General features: G+C 38.5%; 1 protein-coding gene across 8 annotated transcripts in view; it reads right to left on the reverse strand.

The window, feature by feature from the left end:
* Positions 1-21,964, reverse strand: part of HEATR5B (HEAT repeat containing 5B) — a 102,604-nt gene that overhangs the window by 30,335 nt on the left and 50,305 nt on the right. For 7 of the 8 annotated variants that reach the window (XM_012475519.2, XM_012475518.2, XM_012475517.3 and 4 more), the window contains exons 22-26: positions 20,266-20,410; positions 17,784-18,023; positions 17,028-17,279; positions 8,591-8,772; positions 5,356-5,424 (exon numbers count right to left, since the gene is read on the reverse strand). In XM_012475519.2, the coding sequence (XP_012330942.2) occupies positions 5,356-5,424; positions 8,591-8,772; positions 17,028-17,279; positions 17,784-18,023; positions 20,266-20,410 (888 nt within the window). The remainder of the gene's footprint in view (positions 1-5,355; positions 5,425-8,590; positions 8,773-17,027; positions 17,280-17,783; positions 18,024-20,265; positions 20,411-21,964) is intronic. The other variant, XM_012475524.3, reaches the window with a different exon arrangement.

The following is a 21,964-nucleotide window of genomic DNA, read 5'->3' on the forward strand; positions in this document are numbered from 1 at the left end:
CACTGCATAGGAAAATAGAATAAATGATACTTATCCTAGAAGATAAAACACAAAATAAAACCAAAGAACAAAACAAAATACCCAATACTATGCTTTAATGTTGTTGTTATTATTATTATTATTATTTTGAGACAGAATCTCGCTCTGTCGCCCAGGCTGGAGTGTAGTGGCATAATCTCGGTTCACTGCAACCTCCGCCTCCTGGGTTCAAGTGATTCTCCTGCTTCAGTCTCCTGAGCAGCTGGGACTGCAGGCGTGTGCCACCATGCCCAGCTAAATTTTTGTATTTTTAGTACAGATGGGGTTTCACCATGTTGGCCAGGATGGTCTCGATCTCCTGACCTCATGATCTGCCTGCCCTGGCCTCCCAAAGTGCTCGGATTACACATGTGACCCACTGCACCTGACTATTATTTTTTCTTATATCAACGGCAAGCATAGATTTTATTGTACTCCTATGTAGAAAACAAAATAATATTTACTTATCATGTTTCCACTATGTACTTTAACAAAAATGTTAGCAGAAATAATTTTCTACCCAAAGCAGTTCAGTCTTGAATAATTCTTTAATTTGACAAAATTTCTGCTTACCATAGGCAAAGGGTTATGCTAGCTGCTCTGAAGGGAACTTAAAAAAGGCCTGACATGGTGGCTCACACCTGTAATCCCAGCACTTTCGGAGCCTGAGGCAGGTGGATCACGAGGTCAAGAGATCGAGACCATCTTGGCCAACATGGTGAAACCCCGTCTCTACTAAAAATACAAAAATTAGCCGGGTGTGGTGGCGTGTGCCTGTAATCCCAGCTACTTGGGAGGCTGAGGCAGGAGAATTGCTTGAACCAGGGAATGGTTGCGGTGAGCTGAGATTGCGCCACTGTACTCCAGCCCGGCAACAGAGCGAGACTCCCTCTCAAAACAAAAAACAGATTGAATGAACACATGGGAATGTTTTATGACTGTAAAACTACACTTAAAAAGAGATGAGAGAGATTAACTCTAGCAGGAGAAATGGGAACGTTTAGGTGTTAGGAAGGTTTGTGTGTATAGACATAGGAGAGTTACATGGGGAAGATATGTGATTAGGAAAGTTAATTCGGATTAGATTAAGGCAAAATTTAAATTCCATGCAAAATTAATTCAGACTTCATTCTGTAAGCAATTGTGAGTTTCCATGGCTTCTGGACAGGGGGGATGATATTATTAGAATTGTGCTCTAGGAAAACTGTTCCAGTACTTACATATAAGAAAAAATGTATACAGACAGTAAGTAATATGCTCAGTTAAGTGTTCTTTTACAATACCGCAGAACAGAGATGACATGGATCAAATTGGGAATGGAATAAAAAAGGAGAAGCATCTGAGACAAACTTGTAGTTAGAAATCCAAGGATATGAAAACCACTTAGCTATTTTACAAGGTGGGTGCAAGGAGATACAAAAATAGCAAGGCATCAAAAATTGCCAAATGCTAATTGTTGAAGCTTCTGACTTGAATGGAAGGAAGGTGATACTACTGCTTTACAGGGATGGTACCGGAAAAAGGAAACTAAGTGGAGAGGAGAAGTGAGAGAGCGTGATTTTAATTTTGAACATTTTTACATGCTGAGTTCAAAGTGCCACTAAGAGACCTGTGGAAAGATATTCAGCAGGCAATTAAAAACTTGGGTCTGGATTTCAGGAGCAAGTTCAAGGGTGATTACATAACCCTAGGAATTCCCACACAAAGGTGATAATGAAAGTATTATTAAATTTTTTCAAGAACAGATTTAAAAAAAAAAAAGCCTTAAAGCCAGACTAGATGGAATATAGTTACAATTAAGGGACAAGCAGAATAAGAAAAAAGAAAGAAATTGAAGAAAACACCAGAAAAACAAAAGAAAAACCAGGCAAGTGCAGTGACAATGGAGCCAAGGGAAGAGTATCAGGAAGGAAGGGGTGGTCTCATAGTGTCAACTTCATCAACAACAATTACACGTCCTTGCTTTCTCATCTGAAATCCTTGGACCAAGATTTTTTTTCACAGTTCACAACTTTTGGGTAAAAGGTAATAGGGTACATGAACCTCATTAAGGAACACACTTAGCAAGATGTGTGGCAGCACCCCATAATTAACACATAGATGTATCTGCAACAAAATGTATTACAAATCACAATAAGAAAGATTAACCAATGCTACATCCTCATGCAGCTTCACATCAGAGCCAAATGAGTACAAGTCAGCTCAGTTTTGCTGCCAAATAAATTATAAAAAATGCTTTTGGTTTTCAGAGCATTTGAATTTCAAATTATGGTTAATGGACTTGTGTTCCTATATTGAAAACTCTTTAAAAGTTGAGAATAAGTATTTATGTCAAAATTTTATTCTTAAAGAATTCAAAACTAATTTTAATAAAATTAATAAGGACATCTTTGTTACCAATTAAGGACATACTGATGGCAAATTTTAAAATGTCAGTCAAAACTGCTGAAAACATAATTAAATTTAAAGTGAAAAGAAATTAAACATGAATACAAAAAGAAAGAGTTGTTACTTCTAAGGAAATTAAAGGACATATGGGAAAGATCTGATAAATATTTGTTTGGTAGAAATCTGGTAGAAATACAACTAAAAGTTGGGGAAAATTATAAAGACTGGGAATTTGGCACTAAGCTTTCTTTGCAAAAACCTAAGTACTTTCTTCACTTTAAAGAATCAGAAACTAGGCCGGGCATGGTGGCTCACACCTATAATCCCAGCAATTTGGGAAGCTGAGGTGGATGGATCACCTGAGGTCAGGAGTTCAAGACCAGCCTGACCAACATGGTGGAACCCCATCTCTATCATCAACAAAAAAATAAAATAAAATTTATAATAAATAAATAAATACAAAAATTAGCCAGGCATGGTGGCATGCACCCATAATCCCACCTACTTGGGAGGCTGAGGCAGGAGAATCACTTGAACCCAGGAGGCGGAGGTAGCAACGAGCTGAGATCATGCCACTGCACTCCAACCTGGGCAACAGAGGGAGACTCTATCTCAAAAAGAAAAAAAGGCCAGGCATGGAGGCTCACATCTGTAATCCCAGCACTTTGGGAGGCCAAGGCAGGCAGATCACCTGAGGTCAGGAGTTCGAGACCAGCCTGGCCAACATGATGAAACCCTGTCTCTACTAAAAATACAAAAAATTAGCTGGGCGTGGTGGCATGCACCTGTAATCCCAGCTACTTAGGAGGCTGAGGCAGGAGAATTGCTTGAAGCCAGGAGGCAGAGGTTGCAGTGAGCCGAGATCAAGCTACTGCACTCCAGTCTGTGCAATAAGAGCAAAACTCCATCTCAATAAAACAAAAAGAATCTGAAACTAGAATCACAGATAACGCATTATGGATTTTGTTTATGAATAAAGACAAAGTAGCATGGAATTAGCAAAATAATATGCAGAGAAAAGACCTTGCCCTACATCAAAAGATTGGTAAATGAATGTACATTAAAAAATTTTAAACTGAAATATTTAAGTGTGGATTATGTTCATGATCTGATCCTACTTTAAATGATTTTTGATTGATCCACTGACTATTGTCCCCAGTTGCGTGACATCTGAGGGTCCTTCCTATAATCTAAGAATTACCCTGACTTTAAAGTTTCTTAACATGACATTTGTTCTAACAAACAGGCTAGGATGTCATGTAAGCCAACTCCTTATTTTCCTTTAAGGAAAGAACCTGTAACCTACTGGTTTACCTGTTAGGAAACCAAGTTTCCTCCCAGCAACAGAAGGAAAGGAGGTCACAAATTTAAGCCCACCACTAGAAAAAAATAAACTTCTTATAGAAAAATGCAGCTAGAGGCCAGGCATGGTGGCTCATGCCTGTAATCCTAGCACTTTGAGAGGCCAAGGCGGGAGGATCACCTGAGGTCGGGAGTTCAAGACCAGCTTGATCAACATGAAGAAACCCTGATTCTACTAAAGATACAAAATTAGCTGGGTGTGGTGGCACATGCCTATAATCTCAGGTACTCAGGAGGCTGAGGTAAGAGAATTGCTTGAACCCGGGAGGCAGAGGTTGCGGTCAGCCAAGATTGTGCCATTGCACTTTAGCCTGGGCAACAAGAGCAAAACTCTGTCTCCAAAAAAAAAAAAAAAAAAAGAAACGCACCTACAGCCACAAAAGAAATAAGTTTAAGGCAAATTCAATACTCACATACACGATAAAATTCTAATAACCTTTGATTTTCTAATGATCAGGAGCACTGTAGGAGATTTTGTCTGCTTAAATGCTATGCTCTGAAACATCTTCACGATATACTAATTTACACAGGGACAGTAATTTTTTGGTATTTCTGTGGCAGTATCCCAAACCAAATTACCTAGTCAAACTCAAAGGTTTGCAGCATGATCCAGAGACCTATCTCTTATCAACAATGGTTCCTCTGTCTCTGGTCTCCTGTCAGCAGAAAGAATTAATTTCTCACGCCTGTAATCCCAGCACTATGGGAGGCAGAGACGGGCGGATTACAAGGTCAAGAGTTCCAGACCAGCCTGACCAACTTGGTGAGACCCCATCTCTACTAAAAATATAAAAATCAGCCAGTTGTGGTGGCGCATGCCTGTAATCCCAGCTACTCAGGAGGCTGAGGCAGGAGAATCACTTGAACCTGGGAGACAGAGATTGTAGTGAGCCAAGACTGTGCCATTGCACTCCAGCCTGGGCAAGAGAGGGAGACTCCGTCCAAAAAAAAAAAAAGAAAAAAAGCACTTTTTTGGTGGTTTTGTGGGTCTCTGCAGATACAACAGTGTGAGAATAATTCCCTGGGATTAATTTTGCAATGAAATGTCTATATTAAGGAATTCTCTTTAGGATAATTTAATACCCACGAACTAGCAGAATTTTCATAACGTGTGGTCAAAAACAATGCTTCGACCACAATGTTTATTACCTAATTATTGTTTCATCACTTCATACAGAATAAAAAGAAAAACTGTCACTGTTGTATTTCCAAGATAAAAACATTGAGTTTCTCTCTCTCTCTCTCTTTCTTGAGACACGGTCTTGCTCCATTGCCCAGGTTGGAGTGCAGTGGCGCAATCTTGGCTCAATGTAGCCTTGACCTCCTAGGCTCAAGACATCCTCCAAGCTCAGCCTCCTGAGTAGCTGGGACTATAGGTATATGTCACCACGCCCAGCTAATTTTTGTATTTTTTGAAGAGAGGGGGTTTAGCCATGCTGCCCAGGCTGGTCTCAAACTCCTGAGTTCAAGCAATCCTCTCAAATTTTGGCCTCACAAATTTTTCTCTCTTCTTTCACAGAAGTTAAATTCTAAGATATCTATGAATTCATAGAAGATAACTATACAAAGTCTCATTTTTCTTCTTACCTGGCAAGCTTTCGCTATTATATCTGATGGTGTATCTTGTGAAAAGGCTGGTCTTAGAGCAGCTCCCACCTAGAAAAATAAAACATTTTGATTTTAATTTTTTGAGACAGGGTCACACTCTGTCATCCAGGCTGGAGTGCAGGAGGGCGATCTTGGCTCATCGCAACCTCCATCTCCCAGGCTCAAGCAATACTCCTGCCTCAGCCTCCCGAGAAGCTGGGATTACAGGCATGTGCCACTACCACTGGGCTAATGTTTACATTTTTAGTACAGATGGGGTTTCACCATGTTGGCCAGGCTGGTCTTGAACACCTGACCTCAAACGATTCATCTGCCTTGGCCTCCCAAAGTGCTGAGATTACAGGTGTGAGCCACTACGCCCTGCCCAAAGCATTTTATTTTTAAAGATAAGTAGTAAACATAAAGCCTCTTGTATGTTTGGAGATGAAAAAATACTTCTATGTTCCTTTCCTTTTTATCACTTCTCCCTTATCTCTTTTCAGTTATAATAAACTCAATCACACTTTTTTTCTTTTCTTTTTTTCCAGGAGGTTATCATTATCAAATCTATATGACTGTTATATCAACTAGGCAATAAAAGTTTTCGTTTCATAGTAAACAGGATTTTCTGACAAAGTCACACATTATCAGACATACCAAAAATTGCAATTGTTAGATTTTTTTCTATTTTTCTAAGCCTATTTCTAACAGTATTTACCTTATGAGTGAATCTCATATAACTGAATCAATTTCTTTAAATAATTGAGTAGTACTAACAATTCAGTCACTACATGACCCTAGAGATCATTTCACCTCAAAAACAGATGCTTTAAAAAGCTGCTCAAAAATATTAATTTATGCATTTTTGTTATACTAATAAGTAAAGGAATATGAGTTTTAGTTTTAAATGAGCCAACATCAGTCATAGATTCTTAGCTATATTGGATATAACAAGTATAAGCTGAATACAGAAATAAGATGTAGTCAGCTCCTATGTTGAGATATTCTTCCCTTACAACAGAGATCCAGTTGGTCAGGTATATCAATAGTACCATGGAAATTAATCAAGAGTCCCTCTCTATGACTAAAGACAGATGGTAACTGATCACAATATGTGAGCCAGCATTGGATCTGTACTGGAAGAGAAAGAATATTATATAAAATAGGTTATTGGGTTGACTGACACAGCTGCAGTATGATAGATTATGTAAAAGTAGTGTATCAATGTTCAATTTCTTGAGGTTATCTGTTCTGCAGTAAGAAAATAAGACAATGTTCTTGTTCTTTAAAAATATAGTCTAAAATGCTCAAGGATAAAAGCACATGATTTAAATAATTTACTTTTAAACGGTTTAAAAAAAACTGTGTCTTGGGGAGAGAAATAGAATCATTGTTAAAGAAAATGAGGCAAAATTAACAATTGGCAAATATGAATATGGGGTGTAAGATACCTTTTTGTACTATTCTTGCAGCTTATCTGTAAATTTGATATCATCTTTTTTGTTTTGTTTTTTTTGAGATGGAGTCTCGATCCCGTTGTGCAGGCTGGCATGCAGCGGAATGATCTCAGCTTACTACAACCTCCACCTCCCAGATTCAAGCGATTCTCCTTCCTCAGCCTCCTGAGTAGCTAGGATTGCAGGCATGCACCACCACGTCTGGCTAACTTTTGTATTTTAATAGAGATGGGGTTTGGCTAGGCTGGCCTCAAACTCCTGACCTCAGGTGAACCACCTGCCTCGGCCTCCCAAAGTGCTAGGATTACAGGTGTGAGCCACAGTGTCCAGCGATAACATTTTTTTTTTTTTTGAGACGGAGGCTCGCTCTGTTGCCCTGGCTGAAGTGCAACAGCGTGATCTCGGCTCACTGCAACCTCTGCCTATTGGGTTCCAGTGATTCTCCTACCTCAGCCTCCTGAGTAGCTGGGATCACAGGTGTGTGCCACCATGCCCGGCTAATTTTTGAGATGGGGTTTTGCCATGTTGGCCTCAAACTCCTGACTTCAGGCATGCTGCCTGTCTCGGCCTCCCAAAGTGCTGGGAGCCACTGTGCCCACCTGGTGATATCACTTCTAAATAAAAAGTTAAAAAAAAATCATTCCAATAGGTTGGGTATTTGGGAGTCAACAATTATACACAGGTTTTCTATAGCTAGTTGGGCTAGAAGCTATAACTTCTTCACTTATACTTAAGACATAAAAATAGGGCCATGTGCAGTGGCTCCCACCTGTAATCCCAGTACTTTGGGAGGCTGAGGAGGGTGGATCACGAGGTCAGGTGATGGAGACCTGGCTAACATGGTGAAACCCTATCTCTACTAAAAATACAAAAAATTAGCCAGGTGTGGTGGCAGATGTCAACAGGCTCAATTACTTGGGAGACTGAAGCAGGAGAATCACTTGAACCTGGGAGGTGGAGGTTGCAGTGAGCAGAGATTGCGCCATTCCACTCCAGCCTGGGTGACAGAGTGAGACTGTCTCAAAAAAAAAAAAAAAGAAGTAAAAACAATGGATTATATTCACATTTAAAATTTTTATATTTGAATACAACTTTTAGATGAGGCATAATGTACTAGAGTGAAGATTTTGCCATAATCACAGTGTAAAAAAAAAATCTATTATTCCCTTGTTAACAAAATTTTTTTATCCTTCGTATAACCCCCACGGCTAGGATTAGTTTACTGTGCCTCATCTGAAGAACATAAGTACAGGTATGAATCTCAGGAGTGACAAGTAGATCCCTCTTTTGAATGAAATAAAAAAAAATCTTTGAAAGTATCTAATTCTTTCAGTAATACTTTTAACTGCTGTTATTAAGAGTAATTTATCCTTCATTATACAAGGGGAAACTGCTATCTACTTCTAAAAGTGCTTATGAAGGTTTGGCATATAAAAATAATGGCAGCAAATCCACAGCACTCTTTTTAATATTCCTTTTATCTCTTAGAGGGCAGGGCTAAATATCTAAACACAAGACTGGAAAGCTGAGCTGGAATTTCTATTCTAGTTTTATCACTAATATGCTATCACAATTTAAAAATAGTGACAACAGTTTGACACTTACTTCTTCATTTGTGGGGTGACTAAAACTAGGTAACAGACAGTGGAGATAAAGACACTAATTCTACAGGAATAAACAGATTGTATTTCCAAATGCAGTCCTCTAGGAAGGCTGTACTTCTTTAATGGTCTTTCAAAAGGTCAATTTTAAGTTTTTAAATAAATAGAAAATCTCACATTAGCTTGATACTGCTCCAGTATCACATGGCCTGGAAACTCTGGCTCAGGCACAGACGCAAATTTCTTGATAATGTCTTCAAGTGCCTGGAGCCCAGCCATTCGAAGCTGGTTGCTATGATCAGTTGCAGCCATGAATGCCATGCGAATCAGGTCAGAGAGATGAAGTACCAAGAGGTCATCTAAAAATAAAAACAGAATTCAAAAATGAAAACTTTTCCAAAAATAAGTGTAATAACATAAAAATATGAAATGAAATGAATTTTTGATGAAATAGACAATCCACATATTTCATGACGTTTAAAAATAGCAAAGATACTACATTCTTTCAAGACAACTTCCACATCAATCTTTCAAGAACAGTGGTAAATATACAATACAGTAATGTTGATGACGTTAGAGTATGTACAATGATATGAGATGCAAAATACTTTTTTTTTTTTGAGATGGAGTTTCGCATTTGTTGCCCAGGCTACAGTGTAATGGCACAATCCTGACTCACTGCAACCTCTGCCTCCTGGGTTCAAGCGATTCTCCTGCCTCAGCCTCCTAAGTAGCTGGGATTATAGACATGTGCCATCACTCCAGACTAATTTTGTATTTTTAGTAGAGACCGGGTTTCTCCATGTTGGCTAGGCTGGTCAGAACTCCTCCTGACCTCAGGTGATCCCCCCACCTCAGCCTCTCAAAGTGCTGGGATTACAGGTGTGAGCCACTATGCCCAGTTGCAAAATACTTTTAACATAACTTTTCCAAATGAGTCTCTAATTCTTTTTTTTTTTTTTTTTTTTTTTTTGAGACAGAGTTGTGCTCTTGTTGCACAGGCTGGAGTGCAGTGGCATGATCTCAGCTCAATGCAACCTTTGCCTCCAGGGTTCAAGAGATTCTCCTCCTCAGCCTCCCAAGTAGCTGGGATTACAGGCGCCCCCCACTAAGCCTGGCTCATTTTTTGTATTTTCAGTAGAGACGGGTTTTGCCACGTTGGCTGGGCTGGTCTCAAATTCCTGACCTCAGGTGATCGGCCCACCTTGACCTCCCAAAGGCTGTGATTACAGGCTTCAGTCACTGCGACCGGCTGAGTTTCTAATTCTTTAAGAACAAGGATTGGCAGGCTTTTTTGGTAAAGAACAGATAGCTAATATTTTTGACTTTATGAAAGAATACAGAATCTTGAGACCCCAAACGCACTATGCCAAAGAAAAAGTGAAGTTTGGGAACTGAGTCATGCAATACCGCCTCCCTTTTGTTCCCAGATGGCTGTAATTTCACAACTGTTTGTCACTGCCTCATTTTCAGCCAGGTTCCCAAAATGACAGAAGGCCAAAAATCTTCCCAAATGGCCTCCTCTGACAAATTGCTCACAAGGAATCTTTCAGCATACATATCCCCTGCTAAGAACCAGCCCTAAAACCAAGTTCTATTGAATCTCACCCTGACAATGCCAATTACCAGCTTATGTTCACAGGTGAGAAATCATCCCTCTCTCTACCATGAGGCCAATGTATGACTGACTTTTTCCTGTATTCCCCCTTTTCACAAGTAAAATGTAGATTTACTGAGGCTAGGCAGGGTGAGATGGCTCAGCCTGTAAACCTAGCACTTTGGGAGGCTGAGGTGGGTGGACTGCTTGAACTCATGAATTCCAGCCCAGCCTGGCCAACATGGTGAACCCCATCTCTACAAAAAAAAAAAATACAAAAATTAGCTGGGCGTGGTGGCGTGGACCTGTAGTCCCAGCTACTCAGGGGGCTGAGGTGGGAGGATCCCTTGAACCTGGGAGGTCGAGGCTGCAGTGAGCAGAGACTGCACAACTGCACTCCAGCCTGGGTGACAAAGTGAGACCCTGTCTCAAAAAAAAAAAAAAAAAGATTAACTGAAGCTAATCAGAGCCTCACAGGAATATAATAACCTTCTGCCTCACTGCCTACCCCTCCACCGCCCGCCTTTTTTTCCTTCCTGCTGTTCTTTCTTCTTTAAATAAGGAAGTTCCCAAAACCCCCTTTGGACAAAGCACAGGTCGCTGATGCTCCTGTTACCTGTGTTTTTTCTCAGGTAAATCCTCAATCTTGGCTAATAAACTTCTACCAATTGATACCTGCTTCAGTCACTTTTTGGTTCACACTTTGTAGGCTATATTATCTCTCTCTTTTTTTTTTTTGATATGGAGTATCGCTCTGTTGCTCAGGCTGGAGTGCAGTGCTGTGATCTTGGCTCACCACAACCTCTGCCTCCTGGGTTCAAGCGATTCTCCTGCCTCAGCTTCGCAAGTAGCTGAGATTGCAGGTGCCCACCACCACGCCCAGCTAATTTTTGTATTTTTAGTAGAGACGGGGTTTCATCATGTTGACCAGGCTGGTCAAACTCCTTACCTTGTGAACCGCCCACCTCAGCCTCTCAAAGTGTTGAGATTACAGGCATGAGCCACTTTGCCTGGCCTCAGGCTATATTATCTCAATTCCATTGTTAGGGTGTAAAAGCAGCCACAGACAATAGTATAGAAATGAGAGTGCTGTGCTCCAATAAAACTGTATTTACAAAAAAGGCTGTAGGCTGGATTTGAACTGTAGGCTGTAGTCTGCCAAGCTCTACTTTAGAAAAACTCTTGCCAGGACACTTAAATCCACAAAATAACAAAGAAAGTACTTTTATAAAAATAAGATGTGGAAAAGGGAAATCTTTTTTCTTTTAGCCCTAGAGTAAAAGTTGTCCTGGATCTGTATGAACAAAGCTTAAACACAAGTCTCAAAAATAATTAAAATGATACCAAGTAATTTAACTACATCCCAGAACAAAGACCAAAATTATTTTGGAATACACCAAATCCAGCACTAATATCGTAAAATTTACAATGTCTGGCATCTGATAAAAAATTACCAAGAACGCAAAAAAGTAGTGAAATACGTCTCACAACAAAGAGAGAAAGAGAGAAATCAATGAATAGAAACAAGTCCAGAAATGAAAAAGATAACAGAATTAGACAGAGAACTTTAAGTAGTATTATCAGCATGTTTTCTATGTTCAAAGAAGGAAAAGAAAAGCACAAAAATAATGAAGGGAGAAATGAAAGGTAGAAAAAAATCACAAAGGGAAATTTAGAGATATAAAACAAAATATCTGAAATGAAAAGTACATTGGATAAAATCAATAGAGATTAAATACTAAAGATCAGTGAACTTAAAAGACATAGCAACAGAAATTATCTAAAAAAATTATTAAGCTCAAGGTCTATAAAGTTCTTCAAGAGGCTTCAAAACCTACAAAGTCTTTTTGAAGCTGTGAGAATTCTATGGCTCAGCCTGATCCCCAAACAGTTCCTACTTAAATAGGTTTCTGTTGTTATGGCTTTTGTGAAAGTTATAAGATGTGTATCTTCAAATTTTTTCATGTGCCTACCAAAAAAACTAATTTTAGAATCTTGAGTTTAAAAAGCGTATCTGGCCAGGTGCAGTGACTCATGTCTGTAATCCCAGAACCCTGGGAGGTCAAGGCAGGTGGATCACCTGAGGCCAGGAGTTCAAGACCAACCTGGCCAACCTGGTGAAACCTGTTCTCTACCAAAAATATAAAAATTAGTGGGGTGTGGTGGCGGGTGCCTGCAATCCCAGCTACTTGGGAGGCTGAGGCAGAACTGCTTGAACCTAGGAGTTAAGGTTGCAGTAAGCCAAGATCACACTACTGCACGCTAGCTTGGGTGACAGAGCAAGACTCCATCTCAGAAAAAAACAAATAAATAAAATAAAAATAAAAAGAAAGAGTATATCTGTTGCTTTGCATGTGGGAGGCAAGCAGAGAGGGGAAATTTTGCTGAAAGACCAGTGCTTCTTCATCTATAGGAAGCAAAAATGCACCAGCAATCAAAACAAGGTTTTAAACTCAGTATGTTGAAGAGATATCTGCATTCTCATGTTTACTGCAGGACTATTCACAATAACCAAGATATGGAACCAAACTAAGTGTCTATCAATTGATAAAGAAAATGTGGTATAAATACATAACTGAATACTATTCAGCCATACAAAAGAATAAAGTCCTATTATTTGAGACAATATGGATGAACCTGGAGGCATTAGGTTAAGTGAAATATGTCAGGCACAAAAAAATACCACATGATCTCACTCATATGTAGAATTTTAAAAAGTTAATCTAACAGAAGTAGAGAATAGAATGCTGGTTACCAGAGGTTGGGTGGTTAAGGGGAAGAGGAAAATGGGGATATGTTGGTCAAAGTATATAGAATTACAGGCCGGGCATAGTGGCTCACGCCTGTAATCCCAGCACTTTAGGATGCCAAGGCATGTGGATCACAAGGTCAGGAGTTCAAGACCAGCCTGATCAACTTGGTGAGACCCTGTCTCTACTAAAAAAATATAAAAATTAGCCAGGTGTGGTGGTGTGTGCCTGTAATCCCAGCTACTCAGGAGGCTGAGGAAGGGAGAATCACTTGAACCTGGGAGGTGGAGGTTGTAGTGAGCTGAGATCGAGCCACTGCACTCCAGCCTGGGCAACAGAGGAAGACTACGTCTCAGAAAAAAAAAGAAGAATTACAGTTAAATAGGAGGAATAAGTGTAAGAGATCTACTCTATAGCACAGTGATGATAGTTAATGACAATATACTATATTATTGAAAAATGCAAAGACAGTAGATGTTAAGTGGTCTAACAAAAATGATAACTAGGTGAGGTAGTGTATTTGTTAATTAGCTAGATTTAACTATTCTACAATGTACATACTTTGAAACCTCTTATTGTACATGACAAATATACAATTGTAAGTTAATTTAAAAATTTTGCCCATCTGATAAGCAAAAAAGTTAAGATGGTAATTATTATGTTAAGTATATTTTACTACAACAAAAAATTGAGAAACAAACAAGAATGAGGTATGATAAACTATTGCCAAAATTTGGGAGGAAATTTCCAAGGCAGAAGAAATGGGCCTACTTATATTATGCCAAACTAAAAGTAAATAAAAAGACTTATTATTCCTACCGCACTCTGTCACCTAATTTACAAAGTCCAGGACTGTATCAGTCTACAAACCAAAATCTAGGCAATTACTTCTGGAATGAGAGTGCCACTTTCTCCAACAACCAGAGTGCGCTGCTAGACATCTCTATGTCTAACCGTCCTCAAAGCAAACACTCTTTTTTCTAAATCCTAGGAAATGAACTCTTGAAAAGGTGGGAATGAGAAAGGGACTGGGCAAAAACTTCAAAGTGGAAAGATAACTAGGGGAGTTATATTTGGGAAGTATAATGATTAATTCCCTACAATTAAAGCACAGGAAATAGGAAGATGAAGAGATGAAGATGATACAGGAGAGCCTGAATAGCACATTTATTAGGTCTATACTTTTTTCATATACGTTGTCATGACTGTTCAGAATCAGAATGGCAGGCGGTGATGTTAGAAAGCATCCAGAACAAAATATGCCAGATACTGGAATCTAGGTAGGAGCTCTTATACCAGTTACCATCCAACTACAGATGGGAAATACACAAACAAGAGAACATGGGCAATCCACCCCCAACACTGAGAGAACATTCCAAATATGCCGAATACACTTCTCTTTCAAGAATATGATCTTGAAATAAGTTTATTTAAATAAATAAGTTTATTTAAAAAAATGCAATCGGCCAGGCGTGGTGGCTCTCGCCTGTAATCCCAGCACTTTGGGAGGCCGAGGCAGGTGGATCACGAGGTCAAGAGATTGAGACCATGGTGAAACCCAGTCTCTACTAAAAAAAAAAAAAAAAATACAAAAATTAGCTGGGCATGGTGGCACGGAGCTGTGGTCCCAGCTACTTGGAAGTCTGAGGCAGGAGAATTGCTTGAACCCGGGATGCAGGGGTTACAGTGAGCCGAGATCACGCCACTGCACTCCAGCCTGGCACCTGGCAACAGAGCAAGACACTGTCTCAAAAAAAAAAAAAAATGCAATCAGGTAAAATAAAGATTCTGAAGATTCAGAGAAACGGCTAATCTCTGAAAACAATTTTTTATAAAAACCAGAAAAAAATTTCAAAAAATCATGTGGCATCCTCAATAAGATGGAAAGAATCATGGCTGCTATGGGATAAAACCAGAAAACCTTAGAGAATAAAAACGATATGATACAATGGAGGTGGGAGAAATGCAGACAAATTACAGGAAAATAAAAAAATTAAAGCAGACTTAATATTATTAATGAAGGCAGAAAAAAGTAAAACATCAATGTATAAAGAAAAAAACCTGCGAGGATCTCTGAGAACTATGGTAAAAGGACAAGACACAATGAGGAAGAAAAACAACAGTTAAGAAATACAAAGAAAGAAAAGCCAACCTAAAGATTTTCACTGTTCCCTAAATGTAGTACACACACTTAGGATTCCCTGGTTTTACAAATTCTCTTACTTCCTCTGATTCTTTTTATTTATATTTTGACAATCAGTTTTTTCACGCTGAATCCCTCTGTTTCTAATAAACCATTGTGGTAGGCAAAATAACGGCACCCCAAAATCTCCACAACTAATCCCTAGAATCTGTGAATATGTTACCTTGCAGGGCAAAAGGGACTTTGCAGATGTGATTAAGGTTATGGAGTCTAAAACATGGAGACCGGCCTAAATTACCAAGGCAGACCCAATCTAATCACGAGTCCTTAAAAGCAGAGCACCTTTCCTGGCTGCCTGCCGTCAGATATGTGACAACTGAAGAAGCATCACAGAGAGATTTAACGCTGCTGGCTTTGAAGAGAGAGAAAGGCAGCTGCGAGCCAAGGAGGGCAGGCGGCACATAAAAGCTGGAAAGAAAAGGAAAGGGATGCCCCCTAGAGACTCCAGAAAGGAACACAGCCCTGCCGACACCTTGATGTTAGCCCAGTGAGACTCTTGTTGGACTTCTGACCTGCAGAACTGTAAGGTAATAAACTTGTGTGATTTTAAACCAAGTTTGTGGGCATTTGTTATAGCAGCAATAGAAAACTAATGCAAGAGTCTCGTCTAACCTTTTCTCTACTATTAAAACTAAACTTCAAATTAATCTCTTCTGTGACATCTTCCCTGGTTTTACAGGAAATGAATACTACATGTTTTTAATGTTCTCAAAGTACTCTAACATACTACTATTGAGACATGCCACAACTATTTGACTGCAAAGTCTGTCTCTCTGTCTTCTAGGCTATAAGTTCTTCCAGGGTATGGACTATGTTTTTTTCCTCTTTGTATCCCCATTGTACCAAAAAACAGGATGCAGTAAATATTTTCTGAATAATGATATGAACAAAAACACCGTGTTCATGATGTATCGTGTTTTGCTGATACCCTATATTCAGAGTCTCATTTTACATATGTTGTACTACGGTTTTACAGTTTGGTTTTGAGACAGAGTCTTGCTCTGTCGCTCAGGCTGGAGTGCAGTGGCGCAATCTCAGCTTATTGCTATCTCTGCCTCCTGGGTTCAAGCGATTCTCTTGCCTCAGCCTCCTGAGTAGCTGGGACTACAGGCTTGTGCCAGGACGCCCAGCTAATTTTTTGTATTTTTAGTAGAGACGGGGTTTCAGCATGTTGGACAGGTTGATTTTGAACTCCTAACCTCCACTGATCTGCTGGCCTGAGCCTCCCAAAGTGCTGGCATTACAGGCGTGAGCCACCATACCCAACCAGTTTGTTTTTAAAATATATATGTGAGTTCCACTGCTTCTTATCCACAGTGAAATAACCTAAAAGGCATTTTTAATTTATAGACGTCAATATTGTTAATACATAAATTTGTCTTCAGATATTTAAAAAATGACTGGGTGATGGAGAGGACACAAACTACAAGATAAGGAATCTGTTACTCTGTCACTTCTGTTTTCTCCGGGTCTCTTCAACTGTGAAATGAAGGTACTGGGCCTGACAGTCTCTTTGTAAATTCCCTATAATATAAAATTCAAAGGATACATGGTATAAAAAGTTTACAGAAGATAAAAAATAATGAGATAAAAATTGTTTACGTAATAAACAATTTTCACCTTTTCAAAAATATCTAATAGCACTTCTGAAATCTGAGAGTTTGAAATCTATCAGGGCATTCATGAATTCTGACATTCTCCATGGCTGGGGACTGCAAAGCTTACTTTGTATGCCTTAACATTTTACCATTTTCTTTACGTGGAAATGCTAAAACCCAGGACAATGTACTGAGAAAACCTAAGTAACTGCCATCATTATCCTTTGGGCAAATGATTAAATAGACAGATAGCTCAATCTATCTTATGGATGACCTTCTTCAACTTATCTTCCCAATAGGAATCAGAAGATGAATAGTATGTAGAGGGGACAGAAAACTAAGATGAAATGCAAGAGTACTTACAATAAATAAAAGGCACATTCTAAAGCATGCTACATCCATAGCAGTAAAATATCTCAAGCTGTAAAAATGCTTTGGGGAAAAGAAGTACTGATTTTAAATTTACTTGTAGGGTTTCGAAGTTTAGCACAACGTGCCATGGCAAGATCAAAGTGAGCCTGGTCTGCATTCTCACACAAATTGATGATTCGACACAGGCAATCTGCAGCAAATACTCGAGTAGCCCAGCGAGGGGCCACAAAGGGCTTTGATTTATCTTCTTCACCTAATGTGGTAAACATGGTATCATCATCCATCTCATCTTTCTTTTCAGATTCTTCGTCTTTTCCACTACTTAAGAGAGTTGCAGTACTCATATCTACAACAAGAATAAAGAATATAACAACCTCACATGAGCAAAAATGATCCTTTAAAAAGTTATTAATGTTAAAAATTTTGTAATTTTAAAAAAAGATTACATTCTCACTCTCTGAAAAACAGTAAAACTAGCAAACCTTTTTTTAAAGAATAAAAACCCAAGGAAAGAATAACACAAATTACTTTTATGTAAACTATATTTACATATTTCAATAGTTTTACATACTATATGTCACACTCTAGAGTAACCTGGGATTTTTATATAGGAAAATTTATTTTGAACTTCCAAAAAATTTTGAAATACACTTTCCCAACAATATAAAAAGCTCATTTGTTTATAACATAATTTAACCTTCAACATTTTTACAGGGATTTGTAGGTCAAAAGTTATTACTTTTAAATCTAAGCTCAAATTTACATGTATGTATCTTTATACATATATCTATATTATGTAACAGAAGTAAAACGATTTCCATTATTTTAAGAACACATATTAAATACTTACCACTAGAAGCTGCCAGGACATCTTTACAAAGCATTAGCCAATGAGAAAGTTTCTCTACTGCCAGTGAAGAAAGCATGTGTCCCAAAGTGTCATGAATATCAGAACATAATTTTCTGTCTGTCTCCCGGTCTAGCATTCCAAAAAGAAGTCCCTCAAGACCAGTTTCTGTTATATTAACACCTTGGTGCCGGCAATGGATATCACTTCGAGAACTAACCCCAGGTGCAAAAGGATTGACATCTGAAAGGTAATTATTACAAATGAATTTGTATGGGATTTTGGTGTCTGCTATCCATAACAGTTATGATAAAGACCAAGTCTTACATATAAATTCACAACAGCCACAAAACCAGCTAGCTATATACAATTTAAGTATGACCTCTAGTTTATGTATCTTTAGGATTATAATTTAATCTGGCAATTAGAGTAAAACCTTTAACTTTGATTATTCTGAGATATTGTAAACAAATCTCAGGGAATGCTCAATAAATATTTGATTCTAATAAGAAACAGTGTGGGAAAGAGACATACTGCTAAATATACTTAACAGGATAAAAAAACTGTTGCATTCTTTAGAAGAACAAATTGAAACTTATTCAGTCTTATAGTTCAGATTTTAAAAATTTATAAAGCCAGAACACAAACTCTAAGTGGATTCTACCTTAAAAATTCATTTAAAAATTGGGAAAATCCAAGGCCAGGCACGGTGACTCATGCCTGTAATCCCAGCAATTTGGGAGGCTGAGACAGGTGGATCACCTTAGGTTGGGAATTCAAGACCAGCCCAACCAACATGGAGAAACCCCATCTCCACTAAAAATACGAAATTAGCCGGGCATGGTGGCACATGCCTGTAATCCCAGCTACTCAAGCATCTGAGGTAAGAGAATTGCTTGAACCTGGGAGGTAGAGGTTGTGATGAGCCGAGATAATGCCATTGCACTCTAGCCTAGGCAATAAGAGTGAAACTCCATCTCAAAAATAAATAAATAACATATTTTGCAAATATTTTTCTCTATCTTAGCTTGTCTTTCTTATTTTTTTCTTTTTTTTTAAAGAGACAGGATCTTGGTGATCAACTATAAAAAAAGAAAATTTAAAAAAAAAGACCAGATCTCACTGTGTTGCCCAGGTTGGACTTGACCTCCTGGGCTCAAGTGATCTATCTCAGCCTTCTAAGTAGTCTCAATTTTGTTTGTGGTGACTGACATGCAGAAGTTCTGAAAATTTGTATGTACTCAGAAGAGTTCCGTAAATACTTTTGGTGATGTTTTCTCTCCAAAAAGTAATAATGTCTACTGTTAGATTTTTATAATAAACTTCTTTAATATTCTACAATACTGTATGTCTGTTAACAGAGTTCTTTTTTTTGAGACGAAGTTTCATTCTTGTTGACTAGGCTGGAGTGCAATGACGCAATCTCAGCTCACCACAACCTCTGCCTCCCGGGTTCAAGTGATTCTCCTTCCTCAGCCTCCCGAGTAGCTGGGATTACAGGTGTGCGCCACCATGCTTGGCTAATTTTTGTATATTTAGTAGAGACAGGGTTCACCATATTGGCCAGGCTGGCCTCAAACTCCTGACCTCAGATGATCCACCTGCCTCTCGGCCTCCCAAAGTGCTAGGATTACAGGTGTGAGCCACTAAGCCTGACCCAATAAATTCTTATGCTATGCTAAAATTGAAGTTATTGCAGCTTCTAGGCATTAGAAAACTTTCATAAGTAAAAATTTTCTCTTATAATAGGTGAAATATCTCTGTCAATTAAACTCTTAAAAAGTTTCCAAACTACCTACACCCAGATATCAGAAGACTAGCTATGAATTTAAGCTATACCTTAAACCCTCCAGAAAAGCAGGAAGAACTAAAGAAAGCAAAGATCAACCTTTTGCTACCAAACATCTACTAACATTTCATAGTTTTATTGACTACTTTGGTCTTACCTTCTTAGAGAAGAAATTATGTCACAAAAGGTTAATTACCATCAAAAACTGAAAACCTTCAGGTGCCCCTAAAACATCCTCAAGAAATGGCAGAAATATTCTGATACTAAATATTATTCAGTTTTTTTAAGCTGCAAATAATTTTTTTCTAAATCCAGTCACTCACACCTAACTCTTCACTTATTTACTTACTTACCTACATTAGGAGACATGGTCTTACTGTGCCACCCAGACTGGAGTGCAGTGGTATGATCATAGCTCACTGTGGAACATTGAACTCTTGGGCTCAGCCTCAGCTTCCTGAGTAGCTAGGACTACAGGTACACAACACTATGCCCAATTTGCAAAATATTTTAAAAATCAAAAACACAAAATTGCCAAGAAAGCCACAGTGGAATTTTTAAAGTGATAATGGTTTTATTTCAAAGAATAAGACATTTGGTCATATTTCAACACAAAATGTTATTTGATAAACAGTACTTATTTGAAATATAAAAGTATTTAAACAAAAAAGAATATTGACCAATAATATAACTTACTGGCACTACTGCTCTCTTTGTCCCCTGAATTTTTTGCCAGGCTCATGGCATATTCACAAACTTCGGCTGCTTCTCTTTGTGCAAGTTGCCGAAGACATGCCACAGCTGCTCGTCGAAGTAACAAATGGGAACTACATAAGTGAACCTGTAAACCATAACAATGTTAGGCAATTTCTCTTTAAAAAGCTGTAATTCTTTAATCTTATTTGCCTAATGAATATATAGGAACATCTTGTGAAGATGTTCTTCATTTAACAACTTCAGTTGTTTAAAATACAGTCAAATGATGGCCTTTTGGGAAAATACTACTACTACTAAAATATATAAAAAAAATGTTAGTAACCAAAATAACTGTCCCAAGATCTGTGCTCTAAAGTTCACACAATATACTTGGATGAAAATCCAGAAGGATCTTCTGCAGATCTTATTTTACACATGGTCCTACTCAACTTTGTCATCTAATTTTTTTAAGTATATAGAGCTCAAATGTAGTGAATGAAAAGTTAGGGGGCAGAGCACACCATTATACTTGAAAGTAAAGGAGGTTATTTATTAAACTGAAAAAACCAAATCAAGTAAATATAATCACCCAAATCAAGCAAACATAATCACCTGAAAAAAAAAGGAAAATGGGGCTTTTTGGTACAGACTTTTTTTCATCTGAAAAGTCCCTGAATATAGTACGTTCTAAAACATAAAAGTGTAAGATGCAGCATGGCAAAAAAGTTAAGAACTCAGGCACAGCTGCCAGACTGGGTTTGAATCCTGGCTCTGTCACTTATTCCTGTGACACCTTACACAAGTTACTTAGCCCCTCTGTGCCCTGATTTGCCCACATGTAAGGTGGGCATATTAACTCTTCACAGGAATATGGTGTAAATAAGTAAAATGGTTACAGTGCTGGCTGGCACATGGTAATTGCTGAATAAATGTAAGCCATTATAATTATTACTATAAATTTGACTCATGAAGAAAATATTAAATTATGTTCCATGTGCTTTTTTTTGACATGGAGTCTCACTCTGTCACCCAGGCTGGAGTGTAGTGGCACAATCTCAACTCACTGCAACCTCCGCCTTCTGGGCTCAAGCGATTCTCCTGCCTCAGCCTCCTGGGTACATGGGACTACAGGCACGTGCCACCATGCCCAGCTAATTTTTCTGTATTTTTTAGTAGAGATGGGGTTTCACCATGTTAGCCATGATGGTCTTGATCTGCTGACTTCATGATCTGCCCGCCTCAGCTCCCAAAGTGCTGGGATTACAAGGCGTGAGCCACCATGCCTGGCCCCATGTGCTGCTTTTTAAGCAAGGAAGTAATATGTTTTAGAAAGAATCCCAGACACAAATGATGGAGATGGAGAAGAAAAGGTGTATGGAATATACCTCCTCTTCATAATGACAGAGAATTTATTTTTAGGCTACTAATATAGCATTTGTAACTCAAGATATACTTGCATAAAATTCATAGCCCATGAAATTTATACCAAGTATTAATAAAAATAAAGTATAACTGAGAAGAAAAAATCTGACAGATTTTTATCAACAAAATAATTTGGTTATTTGTCTTTTTGTTTGTTTTGTTTTTTAAGACAGGGTCCAACTCTGTCGCCCAGGCTGGTGTGCGGCGGCGCAATCACAGCTTATTGTCTCTGGGGCTCAAGAGATCCTCCTGCCTCAGTTTTTGATTTTTTGTAGAG

This window comes from Aotus nancymaae, unplaced genomic scaffold, assembly GCF_030222135.1.
Source record: "Aotus nancymaae isolate 86718 unplaced genomic scaffold, 86718_ANA_hifiasm-v0.15.2.pri h1tg000057l, whole genome shotgun sequence".
Classification (NCBI taxonomy): Eukaryota; Metazoa; Chordata; class Mammalia; order Primates; family Aotidae; genus Aotus; species Aotus nancymaae.